The sequence below is a fragment of the Maniola hyperantus genome, chromosome 16 (genome assembly GCF_902806685.2).
Source record: "Maniola hyperantus chromosome 16, iAphHyp1.2, whole genome shotgun sequence".
NCBI lineage: Eukaryota > Metazoa > Arthropoda > Insecta > Lepidoptera > Nymphalidae > Maniola > Maniola hyperantus.
The window spans coordinates 8123755-8138191 of NC_048551.1; the positions used below are offsets into that span (position 1 = coordinate 8123755).

The window sequence follows — 14437 nt, forward strand, 5'->3', positions numbered from 1 at the left end:
GTGTTGCCTGTTTCCTACTTTTAAAAAGATTATTAACGTACCTACCTGAAAATTGGGTATAATTCTTCTTTTACGGTATTTGTTGTATGCTAATTACTTACATGACATTAATAGCAAGATACCAGCATAGCAATCCATATAAAAGGGTTTAGTTAAACGTATTGCAGTCGGAAGCAAGGGCAATTTGGGTAATTTACACTATTAGATAAAAAGTTAACGTGGTGGTCCTCATTATTTATTGTGTTTATTACATATAGCTGACCCTGCGAACTTCGTTCCGCCTAACAGTCGATTCAATTTTTTTAATTTTTTGTAAAATATCAATTCACTATCAGAAATTCTAAAATCCCCACGATTTAGGACTTCAGTACTTTGCAGCATCAGGATTGAGGAGTTAGGATCCGAAGTTCAATGATGTAGCCTATGCTTGGTACCTAAAATAATTTTGCATCATCCGCAGTTCCTGAAACATTATAGTTTAGGGGTGCTGTACCCTACATCATCAGGGTTGAGGAGTTAAGACTTGAAGTCTGAGAATAAAGTCGTTGCTTGGTACCTACAATATGAATTCACTATGAACACTTCCTGAATCTTGATAACTCAGGCGGGCAGTAACCCTGCAGCATCAGGGAGTTGAATCCAGAATTTTTTATGTGACCACCACGAAAACTTTTTTTGTTGGTTTAAAAAAATAATTTGCAAATCGGTCCAGAAACCTCGAAAAAATCGATGTAGAAAAAAGAACCACCTCATTTTTGACAGTCGGTTAAAAACCGATTACCTTGAAATATTTACGGAACAATTTTTAAAATATCCCCTTTCTAACAAAAAAAGAATGAATGAAATCGGACTACGCGTTAATGAATTACAACTCAGTATACATTTTAACTTTCATCCCCTCTCCTACGGGAACCATGCTGAATTTCGGGATAAAAAGTATCCTATATTCTTCCTCATAGTGTGACCTCAAATCGTACCAAGTTTCATTGGAATCCATTCAGTAGTTACAGCGTGATGCGCGGCCGTGATACAGACAGACAGACAGACAGACAGACAGACAGACAGACAGATAGACAGACAGACAGACAGACAGATAGACAGACAGACAGACAAAAATGAAAAAAATTACAGTTTTGTGTTCAGTATCGATTATAGAGTGCCCTCGAAAAAAATTTTCAAAATATCTTCAATGTACAGAATTTGACCTGTTACAGATTTATTATAAGTAATATGTACAGAATTTGACCTGTTACAGTTTTATTATAAGTATATGTACAGAATTTGACCTGTTACAGTTTTATTATAAGTATATTGATATTGATGATTCAAAATATCTTCAATGTACAGAATTTGACCTGTTACAGTTTTATTATAAGTGTTGATTGATTGATTGATTATGTAAAAAAGAAAATTAGTAGCAGTTAATTTTTTGTAAAAAAGTTTTAGGTAAATACTGTTTCTATTGTATATTTTGTCGTAATTTAACTATACTTACGAGTAATTATGAAATCGTAAGAACTTTTTGTTTTTATTTTTACCATGCGGCATGCCCACTGTGCTAAACTGTAAATCAACAAAATGACAACATTTTGAAAGTGTGTTTGTTTGTTGGTTTATTAGTTTATTGGTTTGTCCTTCAATCACGGCGCAACGGAGCAACAGATCGGCGTGATGTTTGCATGGGTATAGTTATACACATATTTTGCTACTTTTTATCCCGGAAAATCAAAGAGTTCCCACGGGATATTTCAAATTAAAACCCACGCGGACAAAGTCGCGGCCATCAGCTAGTTTATAATAATGGCTAGAACACACCGTAGCAAAAACTAAAATTAAAATAATAATTGCGCTTACAGGCTAAAAGCTGCGCTTACAGCATAAGTACTAGATCTCCAGAATGTATGTGCGAATTTTAAATCCTATTTGCCAAGTTTAACCTCGATTAGATTTTCTCTCGATTATCCGTAACATAAGCCATAATAAATTTGCGTGATGTGCCTAACTTGTAAAATAAATTCAATTAGTACATGCGTAAAACATAAATGTAATCGTTGCATTAACATGGCTGTCATACCTTTGAGAAATTAAATTATTTCAAGCAATAACAAATAAGGTAGCCACGAATTAAAATCAATTTTAATAATGTTTAGGAACATTAGTGTCAATTGTATAGTCTAAACTGTGCAGTGTTAATCAAATATTATGTTAGTTTAGTGTTTGGGTTAGTCAGGGTTATACATAATAATAATTACTAGCATTGATTTTAGCTAATGATTTTAGAGCTTGGAAAATATAATAATTTATTATTTATCAACAATGCATATTTGGATAGCATTTTTCTTGACTGTTTCTATGTGTGCGGTAAACGCAAATGATCCTTATAAAGAAATTGACGTTTTTGGTTATCATAGAAAATTTGGTATTCCGATTGCTATAAAAGTGAGAAAAGCTGAAGAAGTGAGCCTTATAGTAGATGCTATGGAAATACGAGGTATTGTTGGAGGAGCCCATGCCGATATTGCAGAAGTTCCTTATCAGGTAAACCAAACCCAATACCAGCAGTGACAAATAAATTCTAAATAGCAATATTCATGGGCGGCGGTAATCACTTAACATCAGGTGACCCGCCTGCTCGATTGCTCGCTATCTCTATTAAAAAAAAGCAGCAGTAACAATAAATTCTAAATAGCAGCAGTAACAATAAATTCTAAATTGCAGCAGTGACAATAAATTCTAAATAGCAGCAATAACAATCAATTAAACGATGTTGCCATATTATTTAATGACAAATTTAAAATCGATAGTAATAATAATAATTTATTGTACTTAGAACTAGCTTATGCTCGCTACTCGTGGACTACACAAATTTCAAACCATTATTTCACCCCCTTAGGGGTTGAATTTTCCAAAATCCTTTCTTAGCGGATATCTGCATGCCAAATTTCCGTGAGTCAATCAGTCAGTCATCTTTTCGTTTTATACATATATAGATTTTCTCACCAGGTTGGACTTGTTATCTCCTTATTGCTTCTGTTAACATCTGTGTGTGGAGGTTCTCTCATCACCGACAAACGTGTGCTCACTGCGGCTCACTGCTATTCGGACGGTATCCTAAAAGCAAATTCGTTCACCGTCGTCATGGGTTCTAATAAACTGTTCTTTGGAGGCCTACGCATCGACACTACGGATGTCTCGGTTCACCCTGATTGGAATCCTAAGAAGATAGAAAATGATCTCTGCATTCTACGTATACCTACTGTAGCATTCACAGGTAAGCAGCGACATACAATATTTCTAAGATGAGAAAAACTAAGTCGAACGTTAACTGGTAGGGTGGAGTTACTCCTATAGTGTTCGTGGTCGTCCAATCCATTACCTATTTGTTAGTGTGTACAGTGTACACTAGTAAAGTGAACTGGAGTGAGGGACCTCTCAGTTTGATCCTGAATCGAAGATTATGTCAATATTATGGTTATTTCCTGCTCTTTGTGAAGTGTTGTATTATGTGCAGCAGCTGATTCCAAAAACTGAGCTCTTGGCAACAAGATCACTATAATTGTATTAATTAAGTAGGTATCGTTCGGGACAGGTCGACATGGCAATCCGGGAGATCACGCCCCGTACACCCGCACACTCCCCGCGCTACCCCGGTGCGGGATAGCGCGGGTGACGTGCGGGTGTGCTGGGCGTCCCCCCCGCCTCTTACCCCGATGCTATCGCGACCTGTCGCGAACTATAGGTAGGTACTTATCTCAAACAAAAACATGAATATACTTATCCTATACTGTATTCTATAGCACAAAATAATATCGAAGCATAAGGCCTACCTTGGCTGTACAGGCAGAAAAAGTGTTACCTACTTATTACAAATTATTTCAGATGTAATTCAAGCAATCGCTCTACCCAGCCATAAAGACGTATGGAATACTTTCGCGGGTTGGACTGCTATCGCATCAGGATATGGAATCACTAGCGATAGTAAGAACTTTGCTATATTTTTATATATCGATATCTTATTTGTAAATAATATGTTCTCCACCACATTTTTAGGGTTCAGTACCTCAAAAGGAAAAAAGGAACCCTTACAGGATCACTTCGTTGTCTGTCTGTCTGTCGTATCTGTCCACTTAAGGGGAATCAAAACCTACGGGTACTTCCCGATGACCTAGAATCATAAAATTTGACATGCTAGCGTTGCTTGAACAATAAAGTCTTCGAACAGCCAGTGCCAGTGATGACATATGGATCTGGTCGCTAGCTATGGGCCTCATAAAAAAGCTCAGAATTACTCAGCGGGCGAAGGAGAGAGCTATGCTTGGAGTTTCTCTACGTGATCATATTAGAAACTAGGAGATCCGTAGGAGAACTAGAGTAAGCGACATGGCGCAACAGGAAGCTGAAGTGGTAATGGGTAGGGCCACGGACTATTTTCTCTCCTCCGTGGGTAGGGCACACATTTCGGAAAACCGATAGATGTTGTGGGTCCCAAGGTACTGGAATGGCGAACTCGCACCGGAAGGCGCACCGTTGGAAGACCCCCACTAGTGACTAGGTGGACTAACGACATCAGACGAGTCGCTGGGAGCCGCTGGATTCAGGCGGCGCAAGATTGTGGCGTGTGGAAGTCCCTAACAAGATCCAATGTCCAGCAGTGGACGTCTATCGGTTGATGACGATGATGATAAATATGTTTACTAAATCATACATGGCGCTGTCCGTCATTAACTTGCAGTGTTGTGTTGGACAGTGTTATTAGAGCCCGACTCGCACTTGGTGGGTTTTTATTAGGTACAAGATAAGCTTGCGTTTGACGACAATCATGGTTAGGTAAGGTTAGGTTAGGTTACTTAGAAGATATCTATAGTTAGGATAGTATGTGGTAGGAAACACGAAATCTCGAAGGGCATTCCACACCTCAGGTGTTAGAGAAAATTCCATTGTTTTTTGTAGATTCCAGTATTCGTATGGGCCAGCTCCTCAGCGCCGTCAGGTTAACGGTCATCAGCAACGATGAATGCGCCAGTTTCTTCGGTTCGGAGTTGATACAGAACGCGAACATCTGCACCAGTGGTGACAACGGCCAAAGCACTTGTCGAGGCGATTCCGGCGGTCCACTCGTCGTCTACATCGAGCACCACAGAGTTCTTGTAAGATTTTGCACTATATACAATTTTTGACTCCTATATTTATACTAGCGGATAGCCGCGGTGTGTCCTATTACGCTAAACTAAAATCATAATCTCATTATTGCCTTTCTAATGAAACCGGTTTGGGGCACATCGGTTGGATAGTTTCAAAGTCTATAACGGACACAGGTAGAAACAACTTTTGTGTTTTACGTAAGTACTAGTTGATGCCCGCGACTTCGTCCGCGTGGATTAGCAGTTGCCCGCGACTTCGTCCGCGTAAAATTTCTGGTTTCTCATGAGATCAAAAATGTTCCCGCTGCAAAAGGCCCCACTTGCATATTGACTCAGTCTCACCTTACAACCTTCGACCCCCGCTTCACCCCTGAGGGGGAGAATTTAATTAGATCCTTTCTTATCTGGTACCTAGGTACCCTCTAGATGTTTACGCCATTTTTACTGTACAAATCCTATGCCTACACACTCGAAACTATATAAAATATTTATTTTTTCCAACCTACTCCTATCCATATACATTGGCCCGGGACCGAAAGAGACAAAACTGCAATCATAGAAAAACTCATTAGGAAGAAGTTTAGTCGCACCTTGACTTACGCCGCCGCTAATCGCTCGCATTGCATAATTGCAATATTTAAATAACAGATCGATCTGACGTGTTACAAAATTAAATTAATTACTTATGGTGGAACGAGTGTTAAAATCAGCGACCAGTGAAGTGTATCTATCGAAGGAAAAATTGATAACACCCAGGTGAGTCCCACAGGGCCCTCCTTTTCACTCAAAGATTTCCACCATATTTTTGGTCCTTCTCCCTCGAATACCAACCCTTTATTCCCGCTTTTCCCGCTATATAAGTTCAATATTATCCCGCTATTCATTTTGATCCATAATTTCATGAATTACGCAGTTAGATATTGACACCACGCATCATTCGCTCACGCTAAACGTACGCAGTTAAAGATGGCCGACAAAAAGGATTTAGAAATCGAGCTCAAAATACTAGAAGCGAAGCAACAAAGCTTTTACAAACATATTCAAGGTCTATACGACTTAAGTAAGGACCTCACCAACGACTTAAGCCTTAAGAACTTTCTTATTAAAATTAAATTATTAGATACATTACGCAGTGATTTCATATCCGTAACCGAGCAGCTAAATATAGCTAATTTAAAAGTCAATCCTAAGGCCAGTATTAATTTTGATACATTAACTTCTTTTGATGAACTATACTGTAATATTAAATCCGCGGAATCGAATGCTTTGTCTAAATTAGCGCAAAATACGTCACAAAATTTAGACCTTCTCAAAAAGTTGCCTGCTTTGGAGTTGAGAAGTTTCGATGGCACTCCGAGTAAATGGACGGCTTTTTATGAGAATTTTAGCACGCTTATTCATAACAATTCCAAACTATCAAACGCTGAAAAAATACAATACCTCTTAGGGAAGCTGTCGGACAAGGCCTTAATTAGCTGCTCGGGTATACAACCCGTAGCAGCTAATTATGAAATAATATGGAATGCATTGATAGAAAAATATGAAGATAAGAGAACTTTGGCATCCATCTACTTTGAAGAGATTTTAAAATTCAAAAGCATTCAAACTGCCTCCCAAAGTTCGCTAGATTCATTCATTGACCAGTTTTGTTCTGCTCAGGCGGCCTTAAGGCGTCTAGAAATAAAGGACTTAGCTGATTTTATTTTCACGCATATCGCTCTAAGTAAACTCGACAAAGAAACAGTTACGCTATTCGAACAGACTTATCGCCACGAAAAGATACCATCCTTCGATTCCTTAGTACAGTTCGTAAAAGAACAAAGTAAAATATATACGCTACGCAGTACGTCAGTATCTACCTCTAAACAAAGTCCAAAGGTTAACAGCTCGCCGCAAACCAAACGCGCCAATAATTTTAAACCTACCGCCAGTTCATTTCACGTAAAAAATAATTATCATTCGGAAAAGCCGCAGACGACCCAATTTCGCACATCACCTCAAAATTTCCCTAAATGCCCTTACTGTGCTACAGATAGCAGTATACATCCGCTGTTTAGATGTAATAAGTTTATGGAGCGTGATCCTATATTTAGGGTGCAATTTGTCAAAGACAATAACTTATGTCTGAATTGTATAGGATTTCATAGTCTAGAAAGTTGCAGAAGTCGAATTAGATGCTTCTGTGGGGCGTCTCACCATTCCAAATTACACGCAGGAATCGAACCCGCGACCCAAGCACCAACTCAAATCGAAACCGCTCGCGCCGCTTCTCAGAAATCGGCCGTGCACGCTACGGTTTACGATAGACCGTCGGAACCGCCCGCGCCGCGCGCTCCTAGTGCCCCGGTGCAAGCGCAATCTTTCGTAGCACGACCGCCTTTTCAAACTTTATCGAACGCCCGCGCCCCTAACTCGATGCATACGATTTTGTTACCTACAGCAGTTGTTTATGTATTTAATAATAACGGGGAACGCTGTACTATGAGAGTATTGTTAGACAGTGGTTCTATGTGTCATATCATAACTAAATCGTGTTGTGATCGCTTAAACTTAAAAATTAACGGGTCTACTTCAGTTATACAAGGACTTGGCCTCTCAGAACTACAAGTTCAAGGTCAAACGCGTATCACGCTGCATTCACGCTTTGATAATCGCTCTAAATATTCGATTCAAGCTCGCGTTGTCGAAAATATATCTGACAAAATTCCAAATGAATTTATCGACCTAACAAATTTAAACCATTTAAAGAGACCTCTCGCAGACGAAGAATTTCATACTCCCGCTGAAATTGATTGCTTGATTGGCAATGAATTATTCCCGTTCATTTTAGGGAGTCATAAAGTTATGTCTCCTGACTCATCGGTGGTCGGCATGCAGTCTGCATTCGGCTACGTATTACTAGGACGAGCGGACTGTCTCGCATCTAGTACGCCGCTAAAGGAAAGATCCTTTCACGCTTTCTCTAAAACTACTGAACCGAATTTAGAGGAATTAACGCAACGCTTTTGGGAACTAGACTCAGTTCCTAATAAAAAACACTTAAGTCCCGATGACGCCGCTTGTGAACGTATATTGCAAAACAGTCTCTCACGCGATACACAGGGTCGGTATACTGTTTCGCTCCCATTTAAGGAAAATCCAGCCGTTCTCGGCCGTTCATATGAAATCGCAAAACGCCGCTTATCCAATTTAGAGAAAAAATTGAATAGTATTCCGGAATTACGCAAGGACTATAACGAAACCATTTCCGAATATTTAAAAAAAGGTTATTTAAACTTAATTAAAAATCCCGCGCCCGGTCCGTGTTATTACATTCCGCATCACGCTGTGTATCGTCCAGACAAGACTTCTTCTAGAACTAGGATTGTCCTGGACGCAAGTTGCAAAACTATCAGCGATGATAATTGTAACCGCTCGCTAAATGATATTTTATACACTGGACCCAATTTACAGGCCAACATATTTGATTTATTAATTAATTTGAGATTATTTTCGATCGCTCTGTCAGCCGACATTGAAAAAATGTATTTTCAAATTAAACTTTCACCTGAAGACCACCGCTATCAGCGCATCCTGTACAGATTCGATACTAGCGACCCTGTCGAAACGTACGAGTTTAACTGTGTCTCGTTTGGGGTCTGCAGTTCACCCTACCTCGCGATGCGCGTAGTGAAACAGCTGGCTGCGGACGAGCGCGCTCGCTTTCCTAATGCCGCCGTAGCAGCTGAACGCCATTTTTACATGGATGACTACGTCTCTTCTGTTCCTTCTATAGAAGAGGCTAAAATTTTATACACCGAGCTCGTTCAGCTTTTCAACGCGGGGGGTTTTAAACTAACAAAATGGATTTCAAACAGTACTCATTTATTAAAGGAAATCCCTACTGATTTACACTCGCCTAGTATTGTACAATTTGACGAAAGTTCTATCACCGCGAATACAAAGATAGTCGGTTTGCAATGGGAACCGAACGCTGACGTTTTTACCTTTAAAGTAAACGCACCTAACGAGTCCCAGTGTACAAAACGCATAATCCTTTCAGTTACTGCGAGATTATTTGATCCGCTATCGCTACTGGGACCGGTAACCGCTTTATTAAAATTACTAGTACAAGAATGCTGGAAACAAAATCTCGATTGGGACGAAGACGCTCCCTCTAGCATTCAAGATCAGTGGTTTCAGTTACAACGTGAACTCCATTTGTTAGAACAGTTACAAATCCCTCGTCACATAGGTATTTTACAAACAACGAATAACATTTCACTGATTGGATTCGCGGACGCGAGCGAGAAATGCTACGGTGCTGTTATTTACCTTCGCGTTTGCTCCGCCGATACAGATAAGGCTCAAGTCACATTGCTGTGTGCGCGGTCGAGAGTCGCCTCGCCTAAATGCAATGTATCTTTGCCGCGACTTGAACTCTGCGCGAACCTTCTGCTATCAAACTTAATCGTCGCTGTCAAGGATTCAATTAGTGAACGCGTTAAAATAAATCAAATATTCGCTTTCTCCGATTCCACGATCGCACTGTCGTGGATTCACGCATCACCGCATAGGTTTCAAACGTTTGTTGCCAACAGAATCGCCGCTATTAACGCTAACCTTCCAGCTGAAAACTGGTATCATGTTTCTGGAAAGGAAAACCCCGCGGACATAATCTCGCGACCTATTATGCCCGCGCAAATCTTAAATAATACCCTTTGGTTTCATGGTCCCGCTTGGGTCTCGCAGCCCTTCTGCGATTGGCCCTTAAACGCACATACGAAAGACGCTACAGACGAATTACCTGAACAAAAAAAGCTTGTCTCTCTAACCGCTAAAGTCTCTGACATCGAAAATGATTGTTACTATTTATACAATTCAGCAAATCGCATGTCAAATTGGAATAAGTTTCTACACTCATGGGTGTATGTATTACGTTTTAGTAAAATCTTAAAGTCCAACGGTGACATAACTGTAACAGATTTGGAAGCGACTGAGATGTACATACTCCGCGTTATACAAGAAAGACATTCGTTTAACACAAACAGCGATGCCTTGCGAAAATTAAACGCATTTACGGACGAAAACGGTATTATACGCGTCGGTGGACGATTGTCACAATCTCAATTAGACTATTCGCAGAAACATCCCGTCGTACTTCCAGCGAAAGACCGTATTGTACATCTGATTGTAGATTATTTCCATAAGCAAAACGCACACACCGGACCTGCGTTACTACTTGCATTGCTTCGTCAAAAATACTGGATTGTCGCCGCTCGCAACATGGTTCGAAAAATCGTACAAAGTTGCAACCGTTGTTTTAAACTAAAACCCAAAAACACTTTTCCTATTATGGGAGACCTGCCTCACTATCGCGTTAGTGAAGTTAAGAGTTTCGTATTCACAGGTGTGGACTATGCAGGTCCGTTCTATATTACTCCGTATCGCCGCCGCGGTGTTAAGTCAATGAAGACGTATTTATGCTTATTCATATGTCTAACTACAGAGGCGCTTCATTTAGAGCTGGTACAGTCGTACTGGCAGAGATGGAGTCGCGAATACTTATCTTCGCTCCAAAGCAGACAAAAATGGAACACACCATCTTTACCCATACAAGTTGGTTGTATCGTCATAATTCGCGATGACAACTCACCGCCTCTTAGCTGGCCTCTAGGTATAATTCAGGAGGTTTACCCCGGTAAAGATGGAGTAGTCCGTACCGCTAGGGTAAGAACTCGTACAGGTTCTTACGTTAGGCCAGTGGTCAGGCTTTGCCCCTTACCACTGCAATAAGAGTACATTTACTTAAATCGCTATAGTTCTAAGTTAGTTTTAATTACGCTTACATTCTCTTTATTTAAGTACTTGTTTATATAAGTTTTGTTGCTTCTGAAGGCATTCCTTCAGCCCGGGGGATGATGTTTACGCCATTTTTACTGTACAAATCCTATGCCTACACACTCGAAACTATATAAAATATTTATTTTTTCCAACCTACTCCTATCCATATACATTGGCCCGGGACCGAAAGAGACAAAACTGCAATCATAGAAAAACTCATTAGGAAGAAGTTTAGTCGCACCTTGACTTACGCCGCCGCTAATCGCTCGCATTGCATAATTGCAATATTTAAATAACAGATCGATCTGACGTGTTACAAAATTAAATTAATTACTTATGGTGGAACGAGTGTTAAAATCAGCGACCAGTGAAGTGTATCTATCGAAGGAAAAATTGATAACACCCAGGTGAGTCCCACAGGGCCCTCCTTTTCACTCAAAGATTTCCACCACTAGAAAGAACCTACGATTCAAATTTCAAGTTAAAATAACAATATTTAAAACGTTTCCATAAAAACTTTTCCCCCTATAATTTCCCAAACTTATACTGGTTTTTATTATTTAAACCTATTAACCTAAATGTCGATTTTCTCGTCTCTAACTTCAAAAACAAAGGACTTTCATATAACCTTCCACCCACCATTTCACCCCCTTACGGGGGGATGTTTTCAAAACCGTTTCTCGTTTCAAAACGTCCTAGAAAAAACCTACCTTCCAAATTCCAAGTTTGTAGGCTTTATAGTTCCTGAGATTTCGTGACTAGTCAGTGAGTGAGTGGTATTTCGCTTTTATATAATATGTACATAATAGGTAAATAGATTTAGGTATTTATACAATGACATGCTACCCATTGTTCATTTACATTTATCTCTTTTACATGTTGTTCTTAAATTATTATTCTCTTTCTCCAGATTGGCGTCACATCGTTTGGTTCCCGAGCTAGTTGCGAATCCGGTTACCCTGCAGCGTACTCCAGAGTTTCACACTTCTTACCATGGATCATCAGCCAATAATTAATTTTCATGTTTGTGATCGCTAGTTATAATAAAGAAGTGTATTAGGTCTTATATCATTTCTTTAGACTGACGGAATGCGTGTTGCAACAATTTTTTTTATTCATATACAAGTTATCCCTTGGGCTGCAATCTCACCTGACGGGTTTTTTTAATTTCATTATAGGCGCACGCTTGACCACGATCACACATGATGGGAAGTGATGATGTGGCCTAAGATGGGACGCGTTTGCCTAAAAGGTGCCTATTCACTCTTGTTCTAAAGATCCCCGGATTATGATTGACAGGAAACACTGATCTAGGAAGAGTATCCCTAGCCATGCGTATAAGGAATGATGACGCAAAGCGTTTCGTACGCGAAGATGGAATGTTGACGACATAGGGGTGGAAACTCGCCCGGTGTCTTGCAGTACGGTAGTAGAAAGGTGAGGAAGGAACAAGATCGAACAGCTCCTGAGCACTCTCTCCGAAATATATCCTGTAAAACACCGATAGGCCGGCAACTTTTCGGCGGTGATCAAGACTCTGAAGCTTCCCCAAAAGTGGTGAAACTTCGCCTATAAGTCTCCTGGCTCGACGATCAACGGCGTCTAAAGCGGCTAGTTGGTATTTAGCAGAGCCATCGAAGAGATGACTGCAGTACTCCATGCACGACCGGACCTGGGCCTGATATAACATTACCAGTTGGTGCGACGTGAAGCACTGCTTGACCTTATTGAGAATACCAAGTTTTTTGGCAGCAGTCTTGGCTTTACCTTCGATAGACCTTCCGAAGTTGATATTGGCTGAAATGTCGAGACCTAGTAAACCTTTCGGAGTTATGTGCGTTTTTAAGAAATTTAATATCACTCGCTTTGGAGGAAAACATCGTGAGGAAACTTGCCTTAGAGTTCTAGGTATACATAATGTTCTCAAAGACGAGTGAAGTCTGCCAATCCGCACATAGCCAGCGTAGTGTACTATTGCCTAACCTTTCTATTATCTATGGCCTAACACTTCTCATACTGACAGGAGACATAGCGATGGGTTTATTGGATATAAACATCCCTACTAGAATATCATAGTATATCTTGCTCTATTTTAAATTATTGCAGCATGTAGCCCTGTGGAATGCCTCAATGTTGCACTGTGTTGCTCTGGCCTAGAAACAGTTCATAGCCCGTTCTATAAAACAAAGTTGTCAGTTTCCTCGAAACCACACAGCAAGGCAATTGCCGAAACAAAAATTTTGAAAACGACCTTCTAAATATTGTATCTTTTAAATTTAGCTTAATTAATAAGCTCACATTTACCATTAGCTTTTAGATTTCCTGCTTTGAGACTTTGTAACACGTTGAAGTAACGAGAATAATTATTAACATTTAAATAATACATAGTATATTCGATAACGGCACTTAGATATAACTGAGAAGGTTGTACATTATGAATAGCACTTAAAACATTTGCTTTACAGTTAGATACTGCTTACTTGCAAATTGAAACTATCCACTTGGGACTACTCACATCAGCTCTAATCTAGCGTTTCTCTTGTATATAGCCAAGTCTGCTTGTACTTGCCCCAGACATAGATACCTATACTTACCTAGATTTTGCTAGATAACAGTTTTCACTTTTGAGCAATTCCCGTCTAAACTCCGTAGTTCGTTAATAGGTGTTCAGTTACTATAATCATGGTAGCTACTACTTATTAGTACATTTTTATCAATACTCTTCAGGTACAGATTTAACGATTTTATTTAACCTTTTTTGAAATTGCAGGATAAGTTTGCGAATGGCGGCAATCATGCCTAATAAAAAGTAAAAAAAGTAATGATGAGCTAACTAGCCTAAAAGATCTCGCACTTTTGCCTTAAAAAGGTGTTTAGGTCATACGTTGCAAAAAACACGGATGCCGGCGCCGGAAGGACATTCTAAAATCTAATCTATTAGAAATTCGTATCAGAAACGTTGAGAAATGTCTTAAGACCAAGTGAACTGGATCTAAAATTATTACCCCTGTATGTTTACTTTACCTGTGTTCCAATTAACGCTATCATTTGCAATAACATATTTTGCTAAGAGGGCCCCGGCCCCCAATACATACGTATCCTACTTACCAGTGATAAAGACAAAAAAGATCTTATAATCATTTATTTATTTTGCTCGGATATGGTACCTACACATGTATTTTATTTACATGGTATATGTAGGTATATTATTTATATTATTTACTTATCTTAAATATATAAAAGGAAAAGGTGACTGACTGTCTGATCTATCAACACACAGCTCAAACTACTAGACAGATCGGACTGAAAGGCATGCATATAGCTATTATAACATAGGCATCGGCTAAGAAAGGATTTTTAGAAATTCAACCTTTAAGGGGGTAAATCAGAGGATTTACGAATTTGTGGCCTACACGTATTTCAAATACGTGTAGGCCACAAAGTCGTGGGCATAATCTGGTTAGATAAATGAC

The 14437-nt window shown here is 39.6% G+C and overlaps 1 protein-coding gene across 1 annotated transcript; it reads left to right on the forward strand.

The window, feature by feature from the left end:
- The first annotated feature begins 2115 nt into the window (after window positions 1-2115).
- Window positions 2116-13686, forward strand: LOC117989630 (brachyurin-like). Its single transcript, XM_034977025.2, has 5 exons — window positions 2116-2538; window positions 3004-3271; window positions 3880-3978; window positions 4951-5147; window positions 11875-13686. The coding sequence occupies exons 1-5, from the start codon at window positions 2317-2319 to the stop codon at window positions 11974-11976; spliced, it is 888 nt and encodes a 295-aa protein (XP_034832916.1). The 5' UTR covers window positions 2116-2316; the 3' UTR covers window positions 11977-13686.
- Window positions 13687-14437: the final 751 nt, after the last annotated feature.

Coding starts and splice junctions, on each gene's coding strand:
- LOC117989630 (XM_034977025.2), top strand. CDS start 2,317: ATGCATATTTGGATAGCATTTTTCTTGACTGTTTCTATGTGTGCGGTA. Junction 3,272..3,879: donor ACCTACTGTAGCATTCACAG/GTAAGCAGCGAC, acceptor AAATTATTTCAG/ATGTAATTCAAGCAATCGCT. Junction 5,148..11,874: donor TCGAGCACCACAGAGTTCTT/GTAAGATTTTGC, acceptor CTCTTTCTCCAG/ATTGGCGTCACATCGTTTGG.